This window comes from Coregonus lavaretus (genome assembly GCF_964263955.1).
Source record: "Coregonus lavaretus genome assembly, chromosome: 22".
Taxonomy (NCBI): domain Eukaryota; kingdom Metazoa; phylum Chordata; class Actinopteri; order Salmoniformes; family Salmonidae; genus Coregonus; species Coregonus lavaretus.
The window spans coordinates 20,822,642-20,843,247 of record NC_140009.1 but is presented as its reverse complement, the minus strand read 5'-3'; the positions used below and the strand labels follow the sequence as shown (position 1 = coordinate 20,843,247).

The following is a 20,606-nucleotide window of genomic DNA, read 5'->3' as shown; positions in this document are numbered from 1 at the left end:
GAGGACAGACGATTTTTACGCGGTGGCTTACCATTTTGCGGCAGAGCCGTTGTTGCTCCTAGACGTTTCCACTTCACAATAACAGCACTTACAGTTGACTGGGCAGCTCTAGCAGGGCAGAAATTTGACTAACTGACTTGTTGGAAAGGTGGCATCCTATGATGGTGCCACGCTGAAAGTCACTGAGCTCTTCGGTAACGGACCATTCTACTGCCAATGTTTGTCTATGGAGATTGCATGGCTGTGTGCTCGATTGTATACACCTGTCAGCAACGTGTGTGGCTGAAATAGCCGAATCCACTAATTTTAATGGGTGTCCACATACTTTTAGCCATGTAGTGGACATTGCCCCCTGTATGAATCCCGTTGGTTTCGCCCAAACTTGGTTTATATTATGCGTGTTTTCCCTGCAAAAGTGGTTCGTTCTACCCATTGGCTGTGTGTGGTTTTGCGCTTCTGTAGATGAATTCGCTGTCAATGGCCCGCTGGTGGACCTGTTTTCTATGAATGCTTTGGCTTTTTACAGCCAAAATGCCAAGTATTTCAGTTGTTATGGATATCTTATATTTTGTATGGATATTTACAATGGTAGGGGCTGTCGAAGGTAAGAACGCTGCTTTTTCTTTATCTCGTCAGAATGCATAATTAAAACGTGCATGAACGACTGTCATTTATAAGCTCTCAGCAAAAATCCATTAATTACACAGTGTAAATTATTGATTCCGTAGACGTAAGGTGTACCGCAAATACCATGTAGCCTACATACAGGAATGGTGTGGGATTTTGATAGTGTTTATGATTGTAAAAAAGGTATAAATGATAACAGTAAAGTCTTTCTGGGGGACTGTCACATTGGAACGCCGATGTTTGTATGCATCAAAGCCTAATGAAATTCTGTTGAGACAAAAGCTATTATATTAGATAAAATGCTAAAAAAGAAATACAGTATATCGTTTTAGCAATGATAGGTAAAACAATGTTGCAGTCATTTTAAAGGTCCAAAACACAAGTTTTGACTTAAACGAACTGTAGTCATAAATATTGTAGAAATGAATCTGTTTCATAGCATATAATTATAATACGGTAACAAATGTCGTTTAGACGCCTGCCTGTTTGTGTGTGTGTGTGTGTCTGTGTGTGTGTGTGTGTGTCTGTGAAGGGGGGAGGGGAGGGGAGGGGAGGGGAGGGGAGGGGAGGGGAGGGGAGGGGAGGGGCATACTTGTAGTGAACAAACCCTGTAACCCCAAGCCCATGGTGAGTCGTTTGTGCTATTTCTTTGATAATAGAATGTAGAGTATGTCAAATAGACTGCCTATACACGAAACATTAAGAACACCTTCCTTCACTCCGTTGCTTCCCACAGTTGTGTCAAGTTGGCTGGATGTCCTTTGGGTGGTGGACCATTATTTATACACACGGGAAACTGTTGAGCGTGAAAAATCCAGCAGCGTTGCAGTTCTTGACACAAACCTTTGCACCTGGCACTTACTACCATACCCCATTCAAAGGCACTTAAATATTTTGTCTTGCCCATTCACCCTCTGAATGGCACACATACACAATCCATGTCTCAATTGTCTCAAGTCTTTAAAATCCTTCTTTAACTTGTCCTTCCCCTTCATCTACACTGATTGAAGTGGATTTATGAAGTGACATCAATAACGGGTCATAGCTTTGACCTTGATTCACATGGTCAGTTTATGTCATGGAAAGAGCAGGTGTTCTTAATGTTTTGTATATATGCTTCTATCTCATTGGTACAGCCCTCACCTATTCTGAACAGTAAAACAAAATGAGAAGAAGATCTGAACTATGAATTCTCAGATGATGAATGAAAGCAAGTATTGTTGAGTGTCCATTTATCGTACATTTGTGCTAGACATGTACTTGTTCATGTACCCAAACCTAGATCCTCTATGTGACCGATGTTCTTAATGTTTTGTACACTCAGTGTATGTTAAATGCTATGTTGAATCATGGCCTTCCTTGCAATTCAATTACACACACGCGCGCGCACACACACACACACACACATACACACAAACCGAGAGATACGTACACGCATGGTAACAATGTAAAAACAAATACATTGTACAAAAAAGCTCCAAACCTGTGGAATGTTCATCCTAAGGAGAGCCCTGCCCATCCCCTGTTGTTGTCTGATGAATAACATGGTAATAGATCTTCATGATATAGGTATATCCTATTGTTTGTACAGGTGTCATTTAAAAAAAGCAAGCATTCACTCTGAACAGCAATCCATGGGATATTTGATCTGGGGTTAATTTATATGCTCCCTCGGTCATTCCACAACTGTTCAAGTTTCTTCTGTATTTAATGAAAGATGGGTTGGAAGTGGGGAAGCATAACTGACCCATGATGGCCAAATCCAGCCCCAAAAAATCAGATCGGTTTTGCTTGGAAAGGCTTTTTGTATTATAAAGCTGATCTGGCCCTGTGGTGTGTTTGGCCTGTCCATTGGATTTTCAGGGTTTGAGAGTTAAAGCTACTATTTCTGAGTTTAAAGAATATGCTGGCAGAATAACTTAAAAGAGGTTCAGGATTCCTTCATTTACTGCTTTGGTAACAACAGTGTAAACTCTTGTGATGGCATAGACACTAACTAGACCCGTAATTAAAGCTGCAATATGTAACTTTTTGGGCGACCTGACCAAATTTACATAGAAATGTGAGTTATAGATCTGTCATTCTCATTGAAAGCAAGTCTAAGAAGCGGTAGATCTGTACAATGTGCGCTATTTCTATTCTGCCCACTATTATGTTTCATTTTTGTGTCTTTTGCTTTTGGTTTTGTACACCAGCTTCAAACAACTGAAAATAAAATATATTTGGTTATTGAAAATATATTTCACAGCAGTTTAGATGGTAAAATGAAATTAGGTGAACTATTCGAATTTTAGCAACCAGGAAATGGCGGAAGTGATTTCCGCATATTGCACCTTTAAAATTTGAAGTAAATTTGAAACTTAATAACAGAAGTTATTATGAAGAAGAATTGTAACTTATCTATCTTTGCAGTCACTGAAGTAGTTGCGGTATAGAGCCTACATGGGATAAATGCAACTTCATGAGAAGTTTTACCTTACATGGTAAAACTTGATACATCAAGATATGTGATAAGAAATCACAGAAAATTACTTAACAAATGTGTTACTGGTTAATAGTATGCCTGCCTAACTGTGTGACTGTTGCGCTTACAGTTGAAGTCGGAAGTTTACATACACTTAGGTTGGAGTCATTAAAACTTGTTTTTCAACCACTCCACACATTTCTTGTTAAGAAACTATAGTTTTGGCAAGTCGGTTAGGACATCTACTTTGTGCATGACACAAGTAATTTTTCCAACAATTGTTTACAGACAAATTATTTCACCTATAACTCACTGTATCACAATTCCAGTGGGTCAGAAGTTTACATACACTAAGTTGACTGTGCCTTTAAACAGCTTGGAAAATTCCAGAAAATGATGTCATGGCATTAGAAGCTTCTGATAGGCTAATTGACATCATTTGAGTCAATTGGAGGTGTATCTGTGGATGTATTTCAAGGCCTACCGTCAAACTCAGTGCCTCTTTGCTTGACATCATGTGAAAATCAAAAGAAATCAGCCAAGACCTCAGAAAAAAAATTGTAGACCTCCACAAGTCTGGTTCATCCTTGGGAGCAATTTCCAAATGCCTGGAGGTACCACGTTCATCTGTACAAACAATAGTACGCAAGTATAAACACCATGAGACCACGCAGCTGTCATACCGCTTCCTATAACAACAGCAAAGGACCTTGTGAAGATGCTGGAGGAAACAGGTACAAAAGTATCTATATCCACAGTAAAACGAGTCCTATATCGACATAACCTGAAAGGCCGCTCAACAAGGAAGAAGCCACTGCTCCAAAACCGCCATAAAAAAGCTTTTTGGAGAAATGTCCTCTGGTCTGATGACACAAAAATAGAGCTGTTTGGCTATAATGACCGTTGTTATGTTTGGAGGAAAAAGGGGGGAATGGCAAGCCAAAGAACACCATCCCAACCGTGAAGCACGGGGGTGGCAGCATCATGCTGTGGGGGTGCTTTGCTGCAGGAGAGACTGGTGCACTTCACAAAATAGATGGCATCATGAGGAAGGAAAATTATGTGGATATATTGAAGCAACATCTCAAGACATCAGTCAGGAAGTTAAAGCTTGGTCGCAAATGGGTCTTCCAAATTGTCAATGACCCCATGCATACTTCCAAAGTTGTGGCAAAATGGCTTAAGGACAACAAAGTCAAGGTATTGGAGTAGCCATCACAAAGCCCTGACCTCAATCCTATAGAACATTTGTGGGCAGAACTGAAAAAGCGTGTGCGAGCAAGGATGCCTACAAACCTGATTCAGTAACACCAGCTCTGTCAGGAGGAATGGGCCAAAATTCACCCAACTTATTGTGGGAAGCTTGTGGAAGGCTATCCAATACATTTGACCCAAGTTAAACAATTTAAAGGCAATGCTACCAAATACTAATTGAGTGTATGTAAACTTCTGACCCACTGGGAATGTGATGAAAAAAATAAAAGCTTAAATAAATAATTCTCTCTACTCTTATTCTGACATTTCACATTCTTAAAATAAAGTGGTGATCCTAACTGACCTAAGACAGGGAATTTTGACTAGGATTAAATGTCAAGAATTGTGAAAAACAGAGTTTAAATGTATTTGGCTAAGGTGTATGTAAACTTCTGACTTCAACTGTATGTACAGTGAGGGAAAAAAGTATTTGATCCCCTGCTGATTTTGTACGTTTGCCCACTGACAAAGACATGATCAGTCTATAATTTTAATGGTAGGTTTATTTGAACAGTGAGAGACAGAATAACAACAAAAAAATCCAGAGAAATGCATGTCAATAATGTTATAAATTGATTTGCATTTTAATGAGGGAAATAAGTATTTGACCCCTCTGCAAAACATGACTTAGTACTTGGTGGCAAAACCCTTGTTGGCAATCACAGAGGTCAGACGTTTCTTGTAGTTGGCCACCAGGTTTGCACACATCTCAGGAGGGATTTTGTTCCACTCCTCTTTGCAGATCTTCTCCAAGTCATTAAGGATTCGAGGCTGACGTTTGGCAACTCGAACCTTCAGCTCCCTCCACAGGTTTTCTATGGGATTAAGGTCTGGAGACTGGCTAGGCCACTCCAGGACCTTAATGTGCTTCTTCTTGAGCTACTCCTTTGTTGCCTTGGCCGTGTGTTTTGGGTCATTGTCATGCTGGAATACCCATCCACGACCCATTTTCAATGCCCTGGCTGAGGGAAGGAGGTTCTCACCCAAGATTTGACGGTACATGGCCCCGTCCATCGTCCCTTTGATGCGGTGAAGTTGTCATGTCCCCTTAGCAGAAAAACACCCCCAAACCATAATGTTTCCACCTCCATGTTTGACGGTGGGGATGGTGTTCTTGGGGTCATAGGCAGCATTCCTCCTCCTCCAACCGCGGCGAGTTGAGTTGATGCCAAAGAGCTCGATTTTGGTCTCATCTGACCACAACACTTTCACCCAGTTCTCCTCTGAATCATTCAGATGTTCATTGGCAAACTTCAGACGGCCCTGTATATGTGCTTTCTTGAGCAGGGGGACCTTGCGGGCGCTGCAGGATTTCAGTCCTTCACGGCGTAGTGTGTTACCAATTGTTTTCTTGGTGACTATGGTCCCAGCTGCCTTGAGATCATTGACAAGATCCTCCCGTGTAGTTCTGGGCTGATTCCTCACCGTTCTCATGATCATTGCAACTCTACGAGGTGAGATCTTGCATGGAGCCCCAGGCCGAGGGAGATTGACAGTTCTTTTGTGTTTCTTCCATTTGCGAATAATCGCACCAACTGTTGTCACCTTCTCACCAAGCTGCTTGGCGATGGTCTTGTAGCCCATTCCAGCCTTGTGTAGGTCTACAATCTTGTCCCTGACATCCTTGGAGAGCTCTTTGGTCTTGGCCATGGTGGAGAGTTTGGAATCTGATTGATTGATTGCTTCTGTGGACAGGTGTCTTTTATACAGGTAACAAGCTGAGATTAGGAGCACTCCCTTTAAGAGTGTGCTCCTAATCTCAGCTCGTTACCTGTATAAAAGACACCTGGGAGCCAGAAATCTTTCTGATTGAGAGGGGGTCAAATACTTATTTCCCTCATTAAAATGCAAATCAATTTATAACATTTTTGACATTAGTTTTTCTGGATTTTGTTGTTGTTATTCTGTCTCTCACTGTTCAAATAAACCTACCATCAAAATTATAGACTGATAATTTATTTGTCAGTGGGCAAACGTACAAAATCAGCAGGGGATCAAATACTTTTTTCCCTCACTGTACATAACATCATGCATGTACCAGACCTATTACAATGTCACCAAACTTCTGACAAAAACTGTCCTAAAATATATAGGTCTAGATGCCTTTTAATTATTCCCCTCACCCCCTCCTTACTAAGTCATGTGGACCATATTCCCTTGCTTCAGTCAGTCAAAATAATAAAAAGTTGCTTGGGATCATGTGATATCTGTCTGTCAGCTCTCGGCCCATGTGACGTCTGCTTTCTCTGCTCTCCCAGCCTGCTGTCTCCTCTTGTCCCGCTGTATCATCAGTGAGACCTCCCTCCCCCTGGCTGGGCTGCACTCTCTCCCATGTTTCCAAGCCTTTATGTAAGCGGGGCAGACCTGACCGATTTCAGCCATGTCAAGAGCTATCGGCTCAGCCCTGGTCTGCATAGACTCTCTCTCTCTCTCTCTCTCGCTCACTCTCTCTCTCTCTCTCACTCGTTTTCTCTCTCGATCTCTCTCTCTCTCTCTCCCCGCTATGTTCTTTCACGTCACAGACATGGCTTCCTTTTTTTTATCTGACTGAGTGGCTTTTTTATTGTGGTTGGTTACACATAACACACAGTTAGATGCAGATGGTACCCATGTACAGTTGAAGTCAGAAGTTTACATACACTTAGGTTGGAGTCATTAAATCTCGTTTTTCAACCACTCCACAAATTTCTTGTTAACAAACTATAGTTTTGGCAAGTCAGTTAGGACATCTACTTTGTGCATGACACAAGTAATTTTTCCAACAATTGTTTACAGACAGATTATTTCACTTATAATTCACTGTATCACAATTCCAGTGGGTCAGAAGTTTACATAAATTAAGTTGACTGTGCCTTTAAACAGCTTGGAAAATTCCAGAAAATGATGTCATGGCTTTAGAAGCTTTAGATAGGCTAATTGACATCATTTGAGTGAACTGGAGGTGCACCTGTGGATGTATTTCAAGGCCTACCTTCAAACTTAGTGCCTCCTTGCTTGACATAATGGGAAAATCAAAAGAAATCAGCCAAGAGTCTGGTTCAACCTCCACAAGTCTGGTTCATCCTTGGGAGCAATTTCCAAATGCCTGAAGGTACCACGTTCATCTGTACAAACAATAGTACGCAAGTATAAACACCATGGGACCACGCAGCCGTCAAACCGCTCAGAAAGGAGACGCGTTCTCTCTCTTGGAGATGAACATACTTTGGTGCGAAAATTGCAAATAAATCCCAAAACAACAGCAAAGGACCTTGTGAAGATGCTGGAGGAAATAGGTACAAAAGTATCTATATCCACAGTAAAACGAGTCCTATATCGACATAACCTGTCAGGAGGTGATGTGTACGCGGCGAGTGAAGTCAGACGCAGGACACAGAGAATCAGGTTGACTACTTTACTGAGCGTTACGCACAAAACAAACGTCTCCAACACTGGAGGGAAAAACACCATAGGCGTAATCCGAAGTAGTAGCTAGGCCGAACATCAACAAGACAATGAACAATAACACACAAAGCCCAAACGTAAAACAAGGGAACTTATATGCTACACAATCAACACTAATATGCAACAGGTGTACTAACTAGACAACACAAGACAAACACCAAAAACATCGATCGGCAGTAGCTAGTACTCCGGGGACGACGAACGCCGAAGCCTGCCCGAGCAAGGAGGAGGAGCAGCCTCGGCAGAATCCGTGACATAACCTGAAAGGCTGCTCAGCAAGGAAGAAGCCACTGCTCCAAAACTGCCATAAAAAAGCCAGACTATGGTATGCAACTGCACATGGGGACAAAGACCGTACTATTTGGAGAAATGTTCTCTGGTCTGATGAAACAAAAATATAACTGTTTGGCCATAATGACCATCGTTATGTTTGGAGGATAAAGGGGGCACTTGCAAGCCCGAAGAACACCATCCCAACCGTGAAGCACGGGGGTGGCAGCATCAAAATAGATGGCATCATGAGGAAGAAAGATTATGTGGATATATTGAAGCAACATCTCAAGACATCAGTCAGGTCGCAAATGGGTCTTCCAAATGGACAATGACCCCAAGCATAGTTCCAAAGTTGTGGCAAAATGGCTTAAGGACAACAAAGTCAAGGTATTAGAGTGGCCATCACAAAGCCCTGACCTCAATCCTATAGAAAATGTGTGGGCAGAACTGAAAAAGCGTGTGCGAGCAAGGAGGCCTACAAACCTGACTCAGTTACACCAGCTGTGTCAGGACGAATGGGCCAAAATTCAACCAATTTATTGTGGGAAGATTGTGGAAGGCTACCCGAAACGTTTGACCCAAGTAAAAAAATATAAAGGAAATGCTACCAAATACTAATTGAGTGTATGTAAACTTCTGACCCACTGGGAATAAAAGCTTAAATAAATCATTCTCTCTACTCTTATTCTGACATTTCACATTCTTAAAATAAAGTGGTGATCCTAACTGACCTAAGACAGGGAATTTCTACTAGGATTAAATGTCAGGAATTGTGAAAAACTGAGTTTAAATGTATTTGGCTAAGGTGTATGTAAACTTCCGACTTCAACTGTATGTGCATGTAGGTCTTTTTATTCCAGAGGAGATGCGTGCAACTGTAAATGTTTGGCACGTAATGGCAGAGTCATGTACCTGGGTGTCTCTGCTGTTCTAAACTTGCCTACAGGCTAGGACTGTGTGATACAGTATGTACTCATTCACAGCAACAGTAAGCTACTGCAGGTTGATGGTTCTTCTTTCCATCCACTTCTTTGGTCTATCTATACACTTTTTACCATTGTCAAATATAATCGTAGATTTTGGGGGGTAGAAATTAGGTCTGCAATATCACAACAGCTCTGCCGCAAATAGTCATGCCATGCATTAGTCAGCAGGATTTTTAGCAATGTCTTGCGTCTTGCGCCAGGCTAAATCCATTTTGGTCCACCTTAAGGCCAGGCCATACCTGGCCATTGGTTCAAGACAAAACATACCACTTATTTTAAACATAAGTTCAATCAAAATCCCTGAATCACATTTTCTTCACTTATATATTCACAAGAATAGCCTTTCTGCTCTTTGCAGACATTTTGTTGTGGAGGTCAATCAATATTCAGTGTTATGCTGCTCTTCAGTGCAGTACTCTTTCCCCTTTCCCCTCTGGGAGCAGTGACAGAAAATATTGAGCATCAAAACAGCCATGACCTACTTCTCCTTCTGCCCTATGGTGGGCTTGCAAAACTCAGAGAACATGGTTATGCTTACATGACTGAGACACTCAACAGTGAGTGATATGTAAATGTCACAAGCTATATAGGATTTCCCGCATCCACGCATGGGAGTCGTAGAAGGCTCCAATGCGGAGCCTGGAAAATAACTTGTGACATTTTTTAGGGGGGTACTTGTTTCCGAAAATCCTGTTACTGAAGGCAAATCTATAATCCGTAACTCATTGTCCGTCCATCCGGATTGTATAATATGTGGATATCTGTAAAGAAACCGTCACCTATAACTCAGCTGGGGTAGACAGTGGTAGGCTACGTGGGAGCACGTCTTGAAAGCTGTCTACCACAGCCGAGTTATAGGTGCTGGTTTGGAGATAGATTGGCTCCGCCTTGAAGTCTTCTAGGACTCCCATGCGCAGATGCGCAGCGTCCTATATAGGGCTATATATTCCCTAGTTATGGTTATACATTTGTTATGGGTCTATCCTTGTTACCATGTTGAATTATAGCCAGACAACCATTCACCAGGTAAGAAGGACATTGGATACAGTGAATGAACCCATTCTGGAACTGCAAGCACATGGGCCAAAGAAGCAAATCTGTCTCTTGGCCAGATTTATTAAGGGTTTGCACCTGTGGAACATTGACACATTTTGTATCTAAAAATGTCTCTAAATTGAATAGTCCTACACCTTACCTCAATACCTTATTCCTTCTCTTAATTCTGCTCTACATTTCATGTTTTATTCCCTCTGGATAACAACAGGTATAACTTTTCATTGTGGCAAAGGCTTAGTAAATCATTGTCTTTATACATTAAGATTAAAGGTCAAATGCAGCCATTTTAACTCAATATCAAATAATTTCTGGGTAACAATTAAGTACCTTACAGTGATTGTTTTCAATTAAAATGGTCAAAAAGAGAAAAAAAATAGCTTCTTAGCAAAGACCAAATTCTCAAGCAAGAATTTTGCTAGGACTGTCTGGGAGTTGTCAAAGTGGGGAGGGGAAAAATGAAAACTAGCTGTTATTGGCAGAGAGGTTTGGAACTCCCTTTCTAATTGGTCTGTGAACTAATTTAACGCCTGGTGATGTCACTAGGCAGGCCAAAACTCCATCCCACCAAAACAGGCTGAAATTTTAGGCAATCTTTTCAAACAGCTCTGACACTAAAAGGGCATTATCATAATTTTCACAACATCACAGTATTATTCCAACCTCATAGTGTGGAAATATACTGTATATAAAACACAGGAAAATCACATTTTTGACTGCACATTTAAGATCACTTTATTGGTCAATTATAAGGTCCAACCAAAATGTGACTACTGCTTTTACCCCAACCCCCCTGTTGTGTGTGTGTGTGTGTGTGTGTGGGGGGGGGGGGGGGGGGGGGGTTAAGTGCCTTGCTCAAGGGCACAACGGCAGGCAATGGCATCTAGGATTTGATACTAGCAACCCTCCTGTTACCAGCTCACTTTCCGCACGATTTTTCCCGTCGGTCCCAGGATTCGAACTGGCAGCCCTCCGGTTGCTGGCTCGCCTTTATAACTGCTAGCCTACCTGCCACCCCTATACATGGCTTAGCACTAATTTTGCATTGGAACAGGATCAGGATGTTGTCATTTGAGACTTGATATGATCACCAGTGGGGGAGAAACTTTATTTTCTTCCTTGAAAATCATTGAAAAGTAATTGACATTGGAGAGTCGGAAATCCTAATGAATGACAGTGTTCTGAGGTTTACTGAGGTGAGCACTCCAGTGACAGAGGCAGGATAACTGTAAAGATCAGCAGAAAAACTGTAAACCTCCCTGTTACTGTACTCTTATCAACTTCACTGAACTCCCATATTTACAGAGTGGGCCTACCTGTTTACTTGCAACTTCTATTCATCCTTTTTAAGTCATTCTATCACATCATCCCAAGGACCAGTAATGTTTATGTGACCATACAAGGACAAATACTAACTTGAGGTACTTGTGTGTATACATTCAAACATAGAGTAATCTAAGTCAGTCACATGGAGAACATAAGATAAATAAGATTTCAAGTTGACACATTTCAGGCCCTCAAGTCATGCAGTCACAATGTTTTTTTGACTCAATGAATGTTACTGATGGTAAGGAGAGTGCACACACACTTGGTTTCTCTGGCAGAAAACACTTTCAGGTTTTGATACAATTTAGCCCTACATTTTGTGTTGCAATGTGTTAACAGCTGCAACTGCAAATTAATTTGAGTTCAACGTACTTGATCCAGTGTATTGTGTCAGTGCTGTAAGCCTCATCAGTCAAGTGTTTTCCACCCCAATATTTCATCAACCCTCTCACAGTACGGAGAGACTGACAGAAATGGAGCACTAGAAAATCAATGGGTCCCATTTCTCCCATTAGACAAATGATGTGTGAAAATGTGGATGCTGCTCCCATGAGCAGTAGCATACTAAAGAAGGTAATTAACTGGGACACTCCTAATAAATCAGTGTACGGTGCCTTGCAAAAGTATTCATCCCCCTTGGCATTTTTCCTATTTTGTTGCATTACAACCTGTAATTTAAATTGATTTTTATTTGGATTTCATGTAATGGACATACACAAAATAGTCCAAATTGGTGAAGTGAAATTAAAAAAATAACTTATTTCAAAAAATTCTAAAAAATAAATAACGGAAAAGTGGTGCGTATATATGTATTCACCCCCTTTGCTATGAAGCCCCTAAATACGATCTGGTGCAACCAATTACCTTCAGAAGTCACATAATTAGTCCACCTGTGTGCAATCTAGGTGTCACATGATCTGTCACATGATCTCAGTAAATATACACCTGTTCTGAAAGGCCCCAGAGTCTGCAACACCACTAAGCAAGGGGCACCACCAAGCAAGCGGCACCATGAAGACCAAGGAGCTCTCCAAACAGGTCAGGGACAAAGTTGTGGAGAAGTACAGATCAGGGTTGGGTTATAAAAAAAAATCTGAAACTTTGAACATCCCACGGAGCACCATTAAATCCATTATTAAAAAATTGAAAGAATATGATACCACTACAAACCTGCCAAGAGAGGGCTGCCCACCAAAACTCATGGACCAGGCAAGGAGTGCATTAATCAGAGAGGCAACAAAGAGACCAAAGATAACCCTAAAGGAGCTGCAAAGCTCCACAGCAGAGATTGGAGTATCTGTCCATAGGACAACTTTAAGCCGTACACTCCACAGAGCTGGGCTTTACGGAAGAGTGGCCAGAAAAAAGCCATTGCTTAAAGAAAAAAATAAGCAAACACGTTTGGTGTTCGCCAAAAGCCATGTGGGAGACTCCCCAAACATATGGAAGAAGGTACTCTTGTCAGATGAGACTAAAATTGAGCTTTTTGGCCATCAAGGAAAATGCTATGTCTGGCGCAAACCCAACACCTCTCATCACCCCGAGAATAGCATCCCCACAGTGAAGCATGATGGATGGCGCTAAATACAAGGAAATTCTTAAGGAAAACCTGTTTCAGTCTTCCAGAGATTTGAGACTGGGATGGAGGTTCACCTTCCAGCAGGACAATGACCCTAAGCATACTGCTAAAGCAACACTTGAGTGGTTTAAGGGGAAACATTTAAATGTCTTGGAATGGCCTAGTCAAAGCCCAGACCTCAATCCAACTGAGAATCTGTGGTATGACTTAAAGATTGCTGTACACCAGCGGAACCCATCCAACTTGAAGGAGCTGGAGCAGTTTTGCCTTGAAGAATGGGCAACAATCCCAGTGGCTAGATGTGCCAAGCTTATAGAGACATACCCCAAGAGACTTGCAGCTGTAATTGCTGCAAAATGTGGCTCTACAAAGTATTGACTTTGAGGGGGGTGAATAGTTATGCACGCTCAAGTTTTCTGTTTTCTTTGGTCTTGTTTCTTGTTTGTTTTACAAGAAAATATATTTTGCATCTTCAAAGTGGTAGGCATGTTGTGTAAATCAAATGATACAAACCCCCCAAAAATCAATTTTAATTCCAGGTTGTAAGGCTACAAAATAGGAAAAATGCCAAGGGGGGTGAATACTTTTGCAAGCCACTGTATGCAGCATCTGTCTGTCCATTGAATGGAAATTGATATACAGCTTCAGCCTATTTTGAAGATTTTTCACCATTGCTCAACTTCTCTTGTTTTGTTTAGTTCATGAATTGACTGTAACCTGACTGATTAGGTTTCCCCCCCATTGGCTTAACACATAAGACTAATACAGTATATTGCCTCTACATACCACAAATGAAAGGATTTGAAAGAACTCAGATAAGCCATGTGTTGCATTCACTTACAGTTAAGTCTTTTTTTGCTGCCTGGATACATTTACATCACCTTTACTTCATGCTTGTTTTGTTTGAAAACTTTGGGATGGCTTGGCTTCATTCATTATGTAGGAGTTGTTTAATCAACATTGAAGTGGGACATGGACGCTGAAATAAATGCTTTGTTGGATGTCCTTTGAGGTTCATCAGGTACATTTAGGGCTGGAGTATGCACAAACATAAATGGTTGATACCTGTTGACTGCATCTGGTTGTCCAAAGGAATGGAGCACCACATGGATCTGTCAAATTCTTCAGAATTACCACATTGATCATACATGCTAATTATTTGGGATGAAATGTATTCCGTTTTTTCTATTCACTTCAATGTAAGCATTCTGACTTCTGGTACATATGCACACAACTCTTTGAGGCAATGAAGGACATCCAATGTGCCTTTCACACAAATACCAATACCAGAGAAGAAGAGTGAAGAAATGCTCTGTTGGTGTTCTGTTCTGTTCTAGGTCTATGTCTTGACACAGTGGAATGGTAGCCTTACTGTATTCATCTGAGAGGATGGGCACTTGGGCAGGCAGGGAGGTGGTGAAAGCTTTTCAACTGGAGCAAGTCACGTCGGATCAAAGCTATGCTGTGAATTAGTTAACCCGCCATGAAATATACAGCAAGTTCCAAGAGCTAACCATTAAATCTCCCATTATTCCTCTTAGGAAAAGAGACAATGATCTTAAAGATGTCATATTACATAAAACTGTTTTTAAATTCACAGGCTGTGGTCTTGAGTATGCCCACTCTGAATGCAATATCACATGCTAAGTACATGTAATTCATTTATTTAGATATTAGAAGCTCCATTCCCCATCCGGTAAAAATCTTCGAAACTTGTGAAAACTTTTAAAACCTAAGTTTCACTATTTCTTACCATCATAACCAAAATGGCTATATGCATGATTAGATTTGTTGCCTTTGCAGAACATGCATGAGCCAATATGGTCCATTTAGCTGCATTCTGCAATGCAGGCGGGTCTCTGTGCATGTTATAGTGAAACATGACACAACTCTGGGATGTTCCCTTCCAGTGTTAATTTAAAAGCAGCAGAAGAATTAGGGCCATAAATGAGAAATGTGGGACTGAGAGTTCCGGGTACGGCGGTAGGCACAGTGACATAAAACCCAGTGAGTGAAGCCCAGGGATGTGTCCCCTGGGTTTAATCCAGTGTGGCGTACAGAGTTTGGCGCAGCCTGCAAGGATTATGTGTGCTGGACTAAGTTGCCCTACTCTCTCCTCCTCGTTGCCCTACTTTTCATTGAAATATGGAGAGAAAGAGAGCGAGAGAGGGATAGAGTTGGAGGAATGCAGGGACAGATAGAGTCATGTGGTGGGGAGGGGGACGTGGAGAAAGAGGGAGAAGGAGAGAGAGGAAGAGAGACCACCACAACTTTATTCCCCCCTCCCTCTCACATTGTTAATTCTGGTTTAAAAATACTTACTGGGCGGTAGATAATGGTGGATTTGTTTATGCAGTGTTTATATGTTACACATTACAGGCGAGTTAGCTTTGAAGTGCATAGTTCTATCTTAGCGAATACAGCCTCAAAGCCTACCCTTTAACCTTACCACACATAACAGGCTTTAGTGAAAGCATAGGTATAGACTATTATGTTTATTTTAAAGAAATCTTTATCTCTTAGAGAATGTATAATACTCAGCTTTAACATAGCCTTCCATGTGTTGTGTGTGACAAGATCTCTGCGACCTACTGTGCACACTCAGTTGGACTCAAGCAGAAACTGAAGAGCCTTGATGACACATGTCTAGTCACGAAAGGAGGGCAACATGCAGTAACTAATGTCACCCCCCCTCCCCTGTCCCCTATTGCAGCTACAGTTCATCAGATTGTGCATGCCTTGAGTGTTGAGCATTGTGTGTTAGCTTGAGTCTACTGTATGACTTGGAGAGCTGTAGCTAGTATCCACATAGACCCGTCCTTTCCCTTCTCCATCCTTTCCACTCAGACTCCCGCTCCCTTTCCTAATCCTTTTGGCTCAGTTCATGGGAATTCTTAGCGGGTCACTGCTCCCGGCCTCTTTATTCCCGTTTAGCGGCGGCACCAACACCTGGCTCGCCACTTCCTCGCAGCTCCTCATTAATCCACACTGAGACTAACAGGAACTGAGCACACGGAAAATGGCCTAATTGGAAGCAACAGTGGTTCCCCGTGTTCAGAGCTGATTTGCAGACCAATTGTTTTGTCTGAACTTGATTATAAAATGCTTACTGTTGTAATGTCATATACACCTACGTGAACACCTACGTGAGAATGCTGTTCATTGACTATAGCTCAGCGTTCAACACCATAGTGCCCTCCAAGCTCATCACTAAGCTCAGAACCCTGGCACTGAACACCTTCCTTTAAAACAGGATCCTGGACTTCCTGATGGGCCGCCCCCAGGAGGGGAGAGTAGGCAACAACACATCCGCCACGCTGACCCTCAACCCGGGGGCCCTTCAGTAGTTTGTGCTTAGTCCCCTCCTGTACTTCCTGTTCACCCACGACTGCATGGCCTCGCACGACTCCAACACCATCATTAAGTTTGCTGATGACACGACGGTGGTTGGCCTGATCACCGACGACGATGAGACAGCCTATAGGGAGGAGGTCAGAGACCTGGCAGTGTGGTGCCAGGACAACAACCTCTCTCTCAACATCAGCAAAACAAAGGAGCTGATCATGGACTACAGGAAACCGAGGGTCGAGCATGCCCCCATCCACATCAACGGGGCTGTAGTGGAGCGGGTCGAGAGCTTCATCACTAAGCAATTATCATGGTCCACACACACCAACACAGTTGTGAAGAAGGCACGACAACGCCTCTTCCCCCTCGGGAGGCTGCAAAGATCCGGCAATGGGCCCTCAGAACCTCAAAAAGTTATACAGCTGCACCATTGAGAGCATCTTGACTGGCTGCATCACCGCTTGGTATGGCAACTGCTTGGCATCTGACCACAAGGTGCTACAGAGGGTAGTGTGTACGGCCCAGTACATCACTGGGGCCTTGCTCCCTGCCATCCAGGACTTCTATACCAGGCGGTGTCAGAGGAAGGCCATAGCAATGTACTCCAGCCACCCAAGTCATAAGCTGTTGTCTCTGCTATCGCATGGCAAGCAGTACCAATGCACCAAGTCTGAAACCAAAAAGACCCTGAACAGTTTCTACCCCCAAGCCATAAGACAGCTAAATAGTTATTTAAATAGTTAACCAATAGCTACCCAGACTATCTGCATTGACACTTTTTGGATTGATCTCTTTTGACTCATCACATACGCTGCTGCTACTGTTTATTATCTATCCTGTTGTCTAGTCACTTTATCCCTACCTACATTTAAAGTAACAGTCAAAAGTTTGGACACACCTACTCATTCAAGGGTTTTTCTTTATTTTTACTATTTTCTACATTGTAGAATAATAGTGAAGACATCAAAACTATGAAATAACACATATGGAATCATGTAGTAACCAAAAAAGTGTTAAACAAATCAAAATATATTAGGAATTCCCACATATGCTGAGCACCTGTTAGCTGCTTTTCCTTCACTCTGCGATCCAACTCATCCCAAACCATCTCAATTGAGTTGAGGTTGGGTGATTGTGGAGGCCAGGTCATCTGATGCAGCACTCCATCACTCACCTTCTTGGTAAAATAGCCTGGAGGTGTATTGGGTCATTGTCCTGTTGAAAAACAAATGATGATGACCTGTGAAAAGAAATTCCACAAATTAACTTTTAACAAGGCACATCTGTTAATTGAAATGCATTCCAGATGACTACCTCATGAAGCTGGTTGAGAGAATGCCATCACTCTGATCAGGTGATTATGGAAAGTTTTAAATAATTTGTGGTTACTCCACTGCCCCTCTATCACAGGTGGCTTACATGAAACTGGAATCGTTGACCATTGTGGTTATTTGTGGTAATGTAATTGACACAGACATAGTAATGGACACTAGATCCTGGTTCACATTGGTCTAGTTTAATGTTTGCTGGCGAATATTGCTGATATTCTAACATTCTAACGTGGAATGTTTGTGCTAATGCTGGTTATAAATACTTTTTGGTTATTTCTGGTTATTCAAAATACATGAAATGTCCAAAAGTATGTGGACACCTGCTTGTTGAATGTCTCATTCCAAAATCATGGGCATTAATATGGAGTTGGTTCCCCCTTTGCTGCTATAACAGCCTCCACTCTTCTGGGAAGGCTTTCCAGGAACATTGCTGTGGGGACTTGCTTCCATTCAGCCACAAGAGCATTAGTGAGGTCGTGCATTGATGTTGGGCGATTAGGCCTGGCTCGCAGTCGGCGTTCCAATTCATCCCAAAGGTGTTCAATCGGGTTGAGGTCAGGGCTCTGTGCAGGCCAGTCAAGTTCTTCCACACCGATCTAGACAAACCATTTCTGTATAGACCTCGCTTTGTGCACGGGGGCATTGTCATGCTGAAACAGGAAAGGGCCTTCCCCAAACTGTTGCCACAAAGTTGGAAGCATTAAGATTTGCCTTCACTGGAACTAAGGGGCCTAGCCCGAACAATGTAAAACAGGGTTGAGGGTTCGATTCCCATGGGGGGCCAGTATGAAAAAATAATAATAATAAAAATAAATAAAAATAATAATAATGTATGCACTCACTAACTGTAAGTCGCTCTGATTAAGAGCGTCTGCTAAATGACTAAAATGTAAATGTAAATGTAAAACAGCCCAAGACCATTATTTCTCTTCCACCAAACGTTACAGTTGGCACTATTAGGGCTCTGGCGGTCACGAAATTTCGTCAGCCGGTGATTGTCAAGCAAATAACTGTCGGTCTCACGGTAATTGACTGTTAATTAACATAAGCACATTTAGCATCTCCTTGCTTCCACACATAGCCTACAAGCCAATGATGCAGACCTTTGGAACATCTATATTTTAAAAAGTTTAATAAATCCATGAAATATAGCCTACAACGTCACAATAAATCCATTATTTATTTTAGACAGGTCTAAAGAAGCATGACATGACATCATCTAAGATGGCGTAGCAGTGCGGTCGTGTTTTCTTGTGTGTCCATGTAAATAGCCTGTTTTTTATTTTATTTTTTATTTTACGTATATATTTCCCTATCACACTTTTCATCCTTCTACTAAATTTACTTTCCTGCAACCCGCCTCACTCAATGTGGAACGGATTCTATTATTTACTCACCTTTATCTAGAATCTCCAGTTGAAACTAGCCAGCCAGCTAACTAGCTAACTAGCTACTTGCTATTAGCCACCGTTAGCGGTTTTCACCCAGAACATCGGATTTTCTGCCGGAATAACTGAATCACTGGACCTTAACACCGGATCGCAACTAGCTAGCCGCAACCGAATGGATGTCGAATGGATGTTGCTGTAGGCTAATCACCACTGCCCCCGAAGAAAGCACCAGTTAGCCTTGAGCTAGCTTCGAGCAGGCCCATATCCCGGCTATCTACCTCTCTGTCTACCGGACGGGAATAGCCAGCTAACCAGCTAACTAGCTACTTGCTATTAGCCACCGTTAGCGGTTTTTCACCATTGTCCGTAGCCTGCACTACCTACCAGCCAGCTCTAGCCTGGACTATTATCGGCCAGTCTGCACCGTCTGCACAGCGCTTTATCGACCCAGAACCTATCGGATCTTCTGCCGGAATCACTGAATCACTGGCCCTTTAACACTGGATAATCGCAACTAGCTAGCTGCAAACAAATGAACGTTGTTGTTGGCTAATCAGCCTTGAGCAAGCCTTGAGTCAGGCACATCTCCCGGCTATCTACCTCTCTGTCAACCGGACGGGACCTCCTAGAGTTGACACGGAGCCCTGCCGATCCATCACGACTGGTCTGCCGACGTAATTGTCTGTGGTTTCAACAGGCTTCCCGTTGCGACTACCACGAAGATCCATCTGCTAGCCCCGGCCCGCTAGCACACGCAAACAACAGCCATGCTTCCTGCTCGCTGTGCTGTAGCACCAATTCGAACTGCTCTCGGACTCACATATTGCTGTTCACTGGACCTTATGATCACTCAGCTGCACAGCTGATGCCTGCTGGACTGTTCCTTTACACGGTACCCTGTCCTGTTTATCTGTTTAGCCTCAGCCCAAACTTTATCGCCATTACCAGTTGTTGTCTTAGCTCTCTCTAATAACACCTGTGATTGCTTTATGTCTCTCTCCCATGTCAATATGCCTTGCCTATTGCTGTTCCAGTTAGTTCTTATTATACAATTTCACTGTAGAACCCCAAGTCCCTCTCAAACTGCTTCAAATAGTTCCTTTGTTCCACCCCCCATACACGCCGAGACCGGCTCAATCGGTGCCTCCAGTGATGCTATCTCTTTCATTGTTACCCAAAGCTTAGGTTTACCTCCACTGTACTCATATCCTTCCATATACTTGTCTGTACATAATGCCCTGAATCTATTCTACAACACCCAGAAATCTGCCCCCTTTATTCTCTGTACCCAACGCACTAGAAGACCAGTTCTTAAAGCCTTTAGCCGTATCCTTATTCTTGTCCTCCTCTGTTCCTCTGGTGATGTAGAGGCTAACCCAGGCCCTGCAGCCCCCAGTATCACTCCTACTCCCCAGGAGCTATCATTTGTTGACTTCTGTAACCGTAAAAGCCTTGGTTTTCTGCACGTTAACATCAGAAGCCTCCTTCCTAAGTTTGAGTTATTCACTGCGTTAGCACACTCCGCCAACC

At 42.5% G+C, this 20,606-nt stretch overlaps 1 protein-coding gene across 3 annotated transcripts in view; it reads left to right on the top strand.

Annotated features, from left to right (window-relative positions):
- Nucleotides 1-448: 448 nt before the first annotated feature.
- Nucleotides 449-20,606, top strand: part of LOC311149622 (ephrin type-B receptor 2-like) — an 81,057-nt gene continuing 60,899 nt past the window's right edge. For all 3 annotated transcript variants that reach the window (XM_084186809.1, XM_084186810.1, XM_084186808.1), the window contains exon 1: nt 449-604. In XM_084186809.1, coding sequence (XP_084042935.1) covers nt 508-604 — 97 coding nt within the window. In that variant the 5' untranslated portion in view covers nt 449-507. The remainder of the gene's footprint in view (nt 605-20,606) is intronic.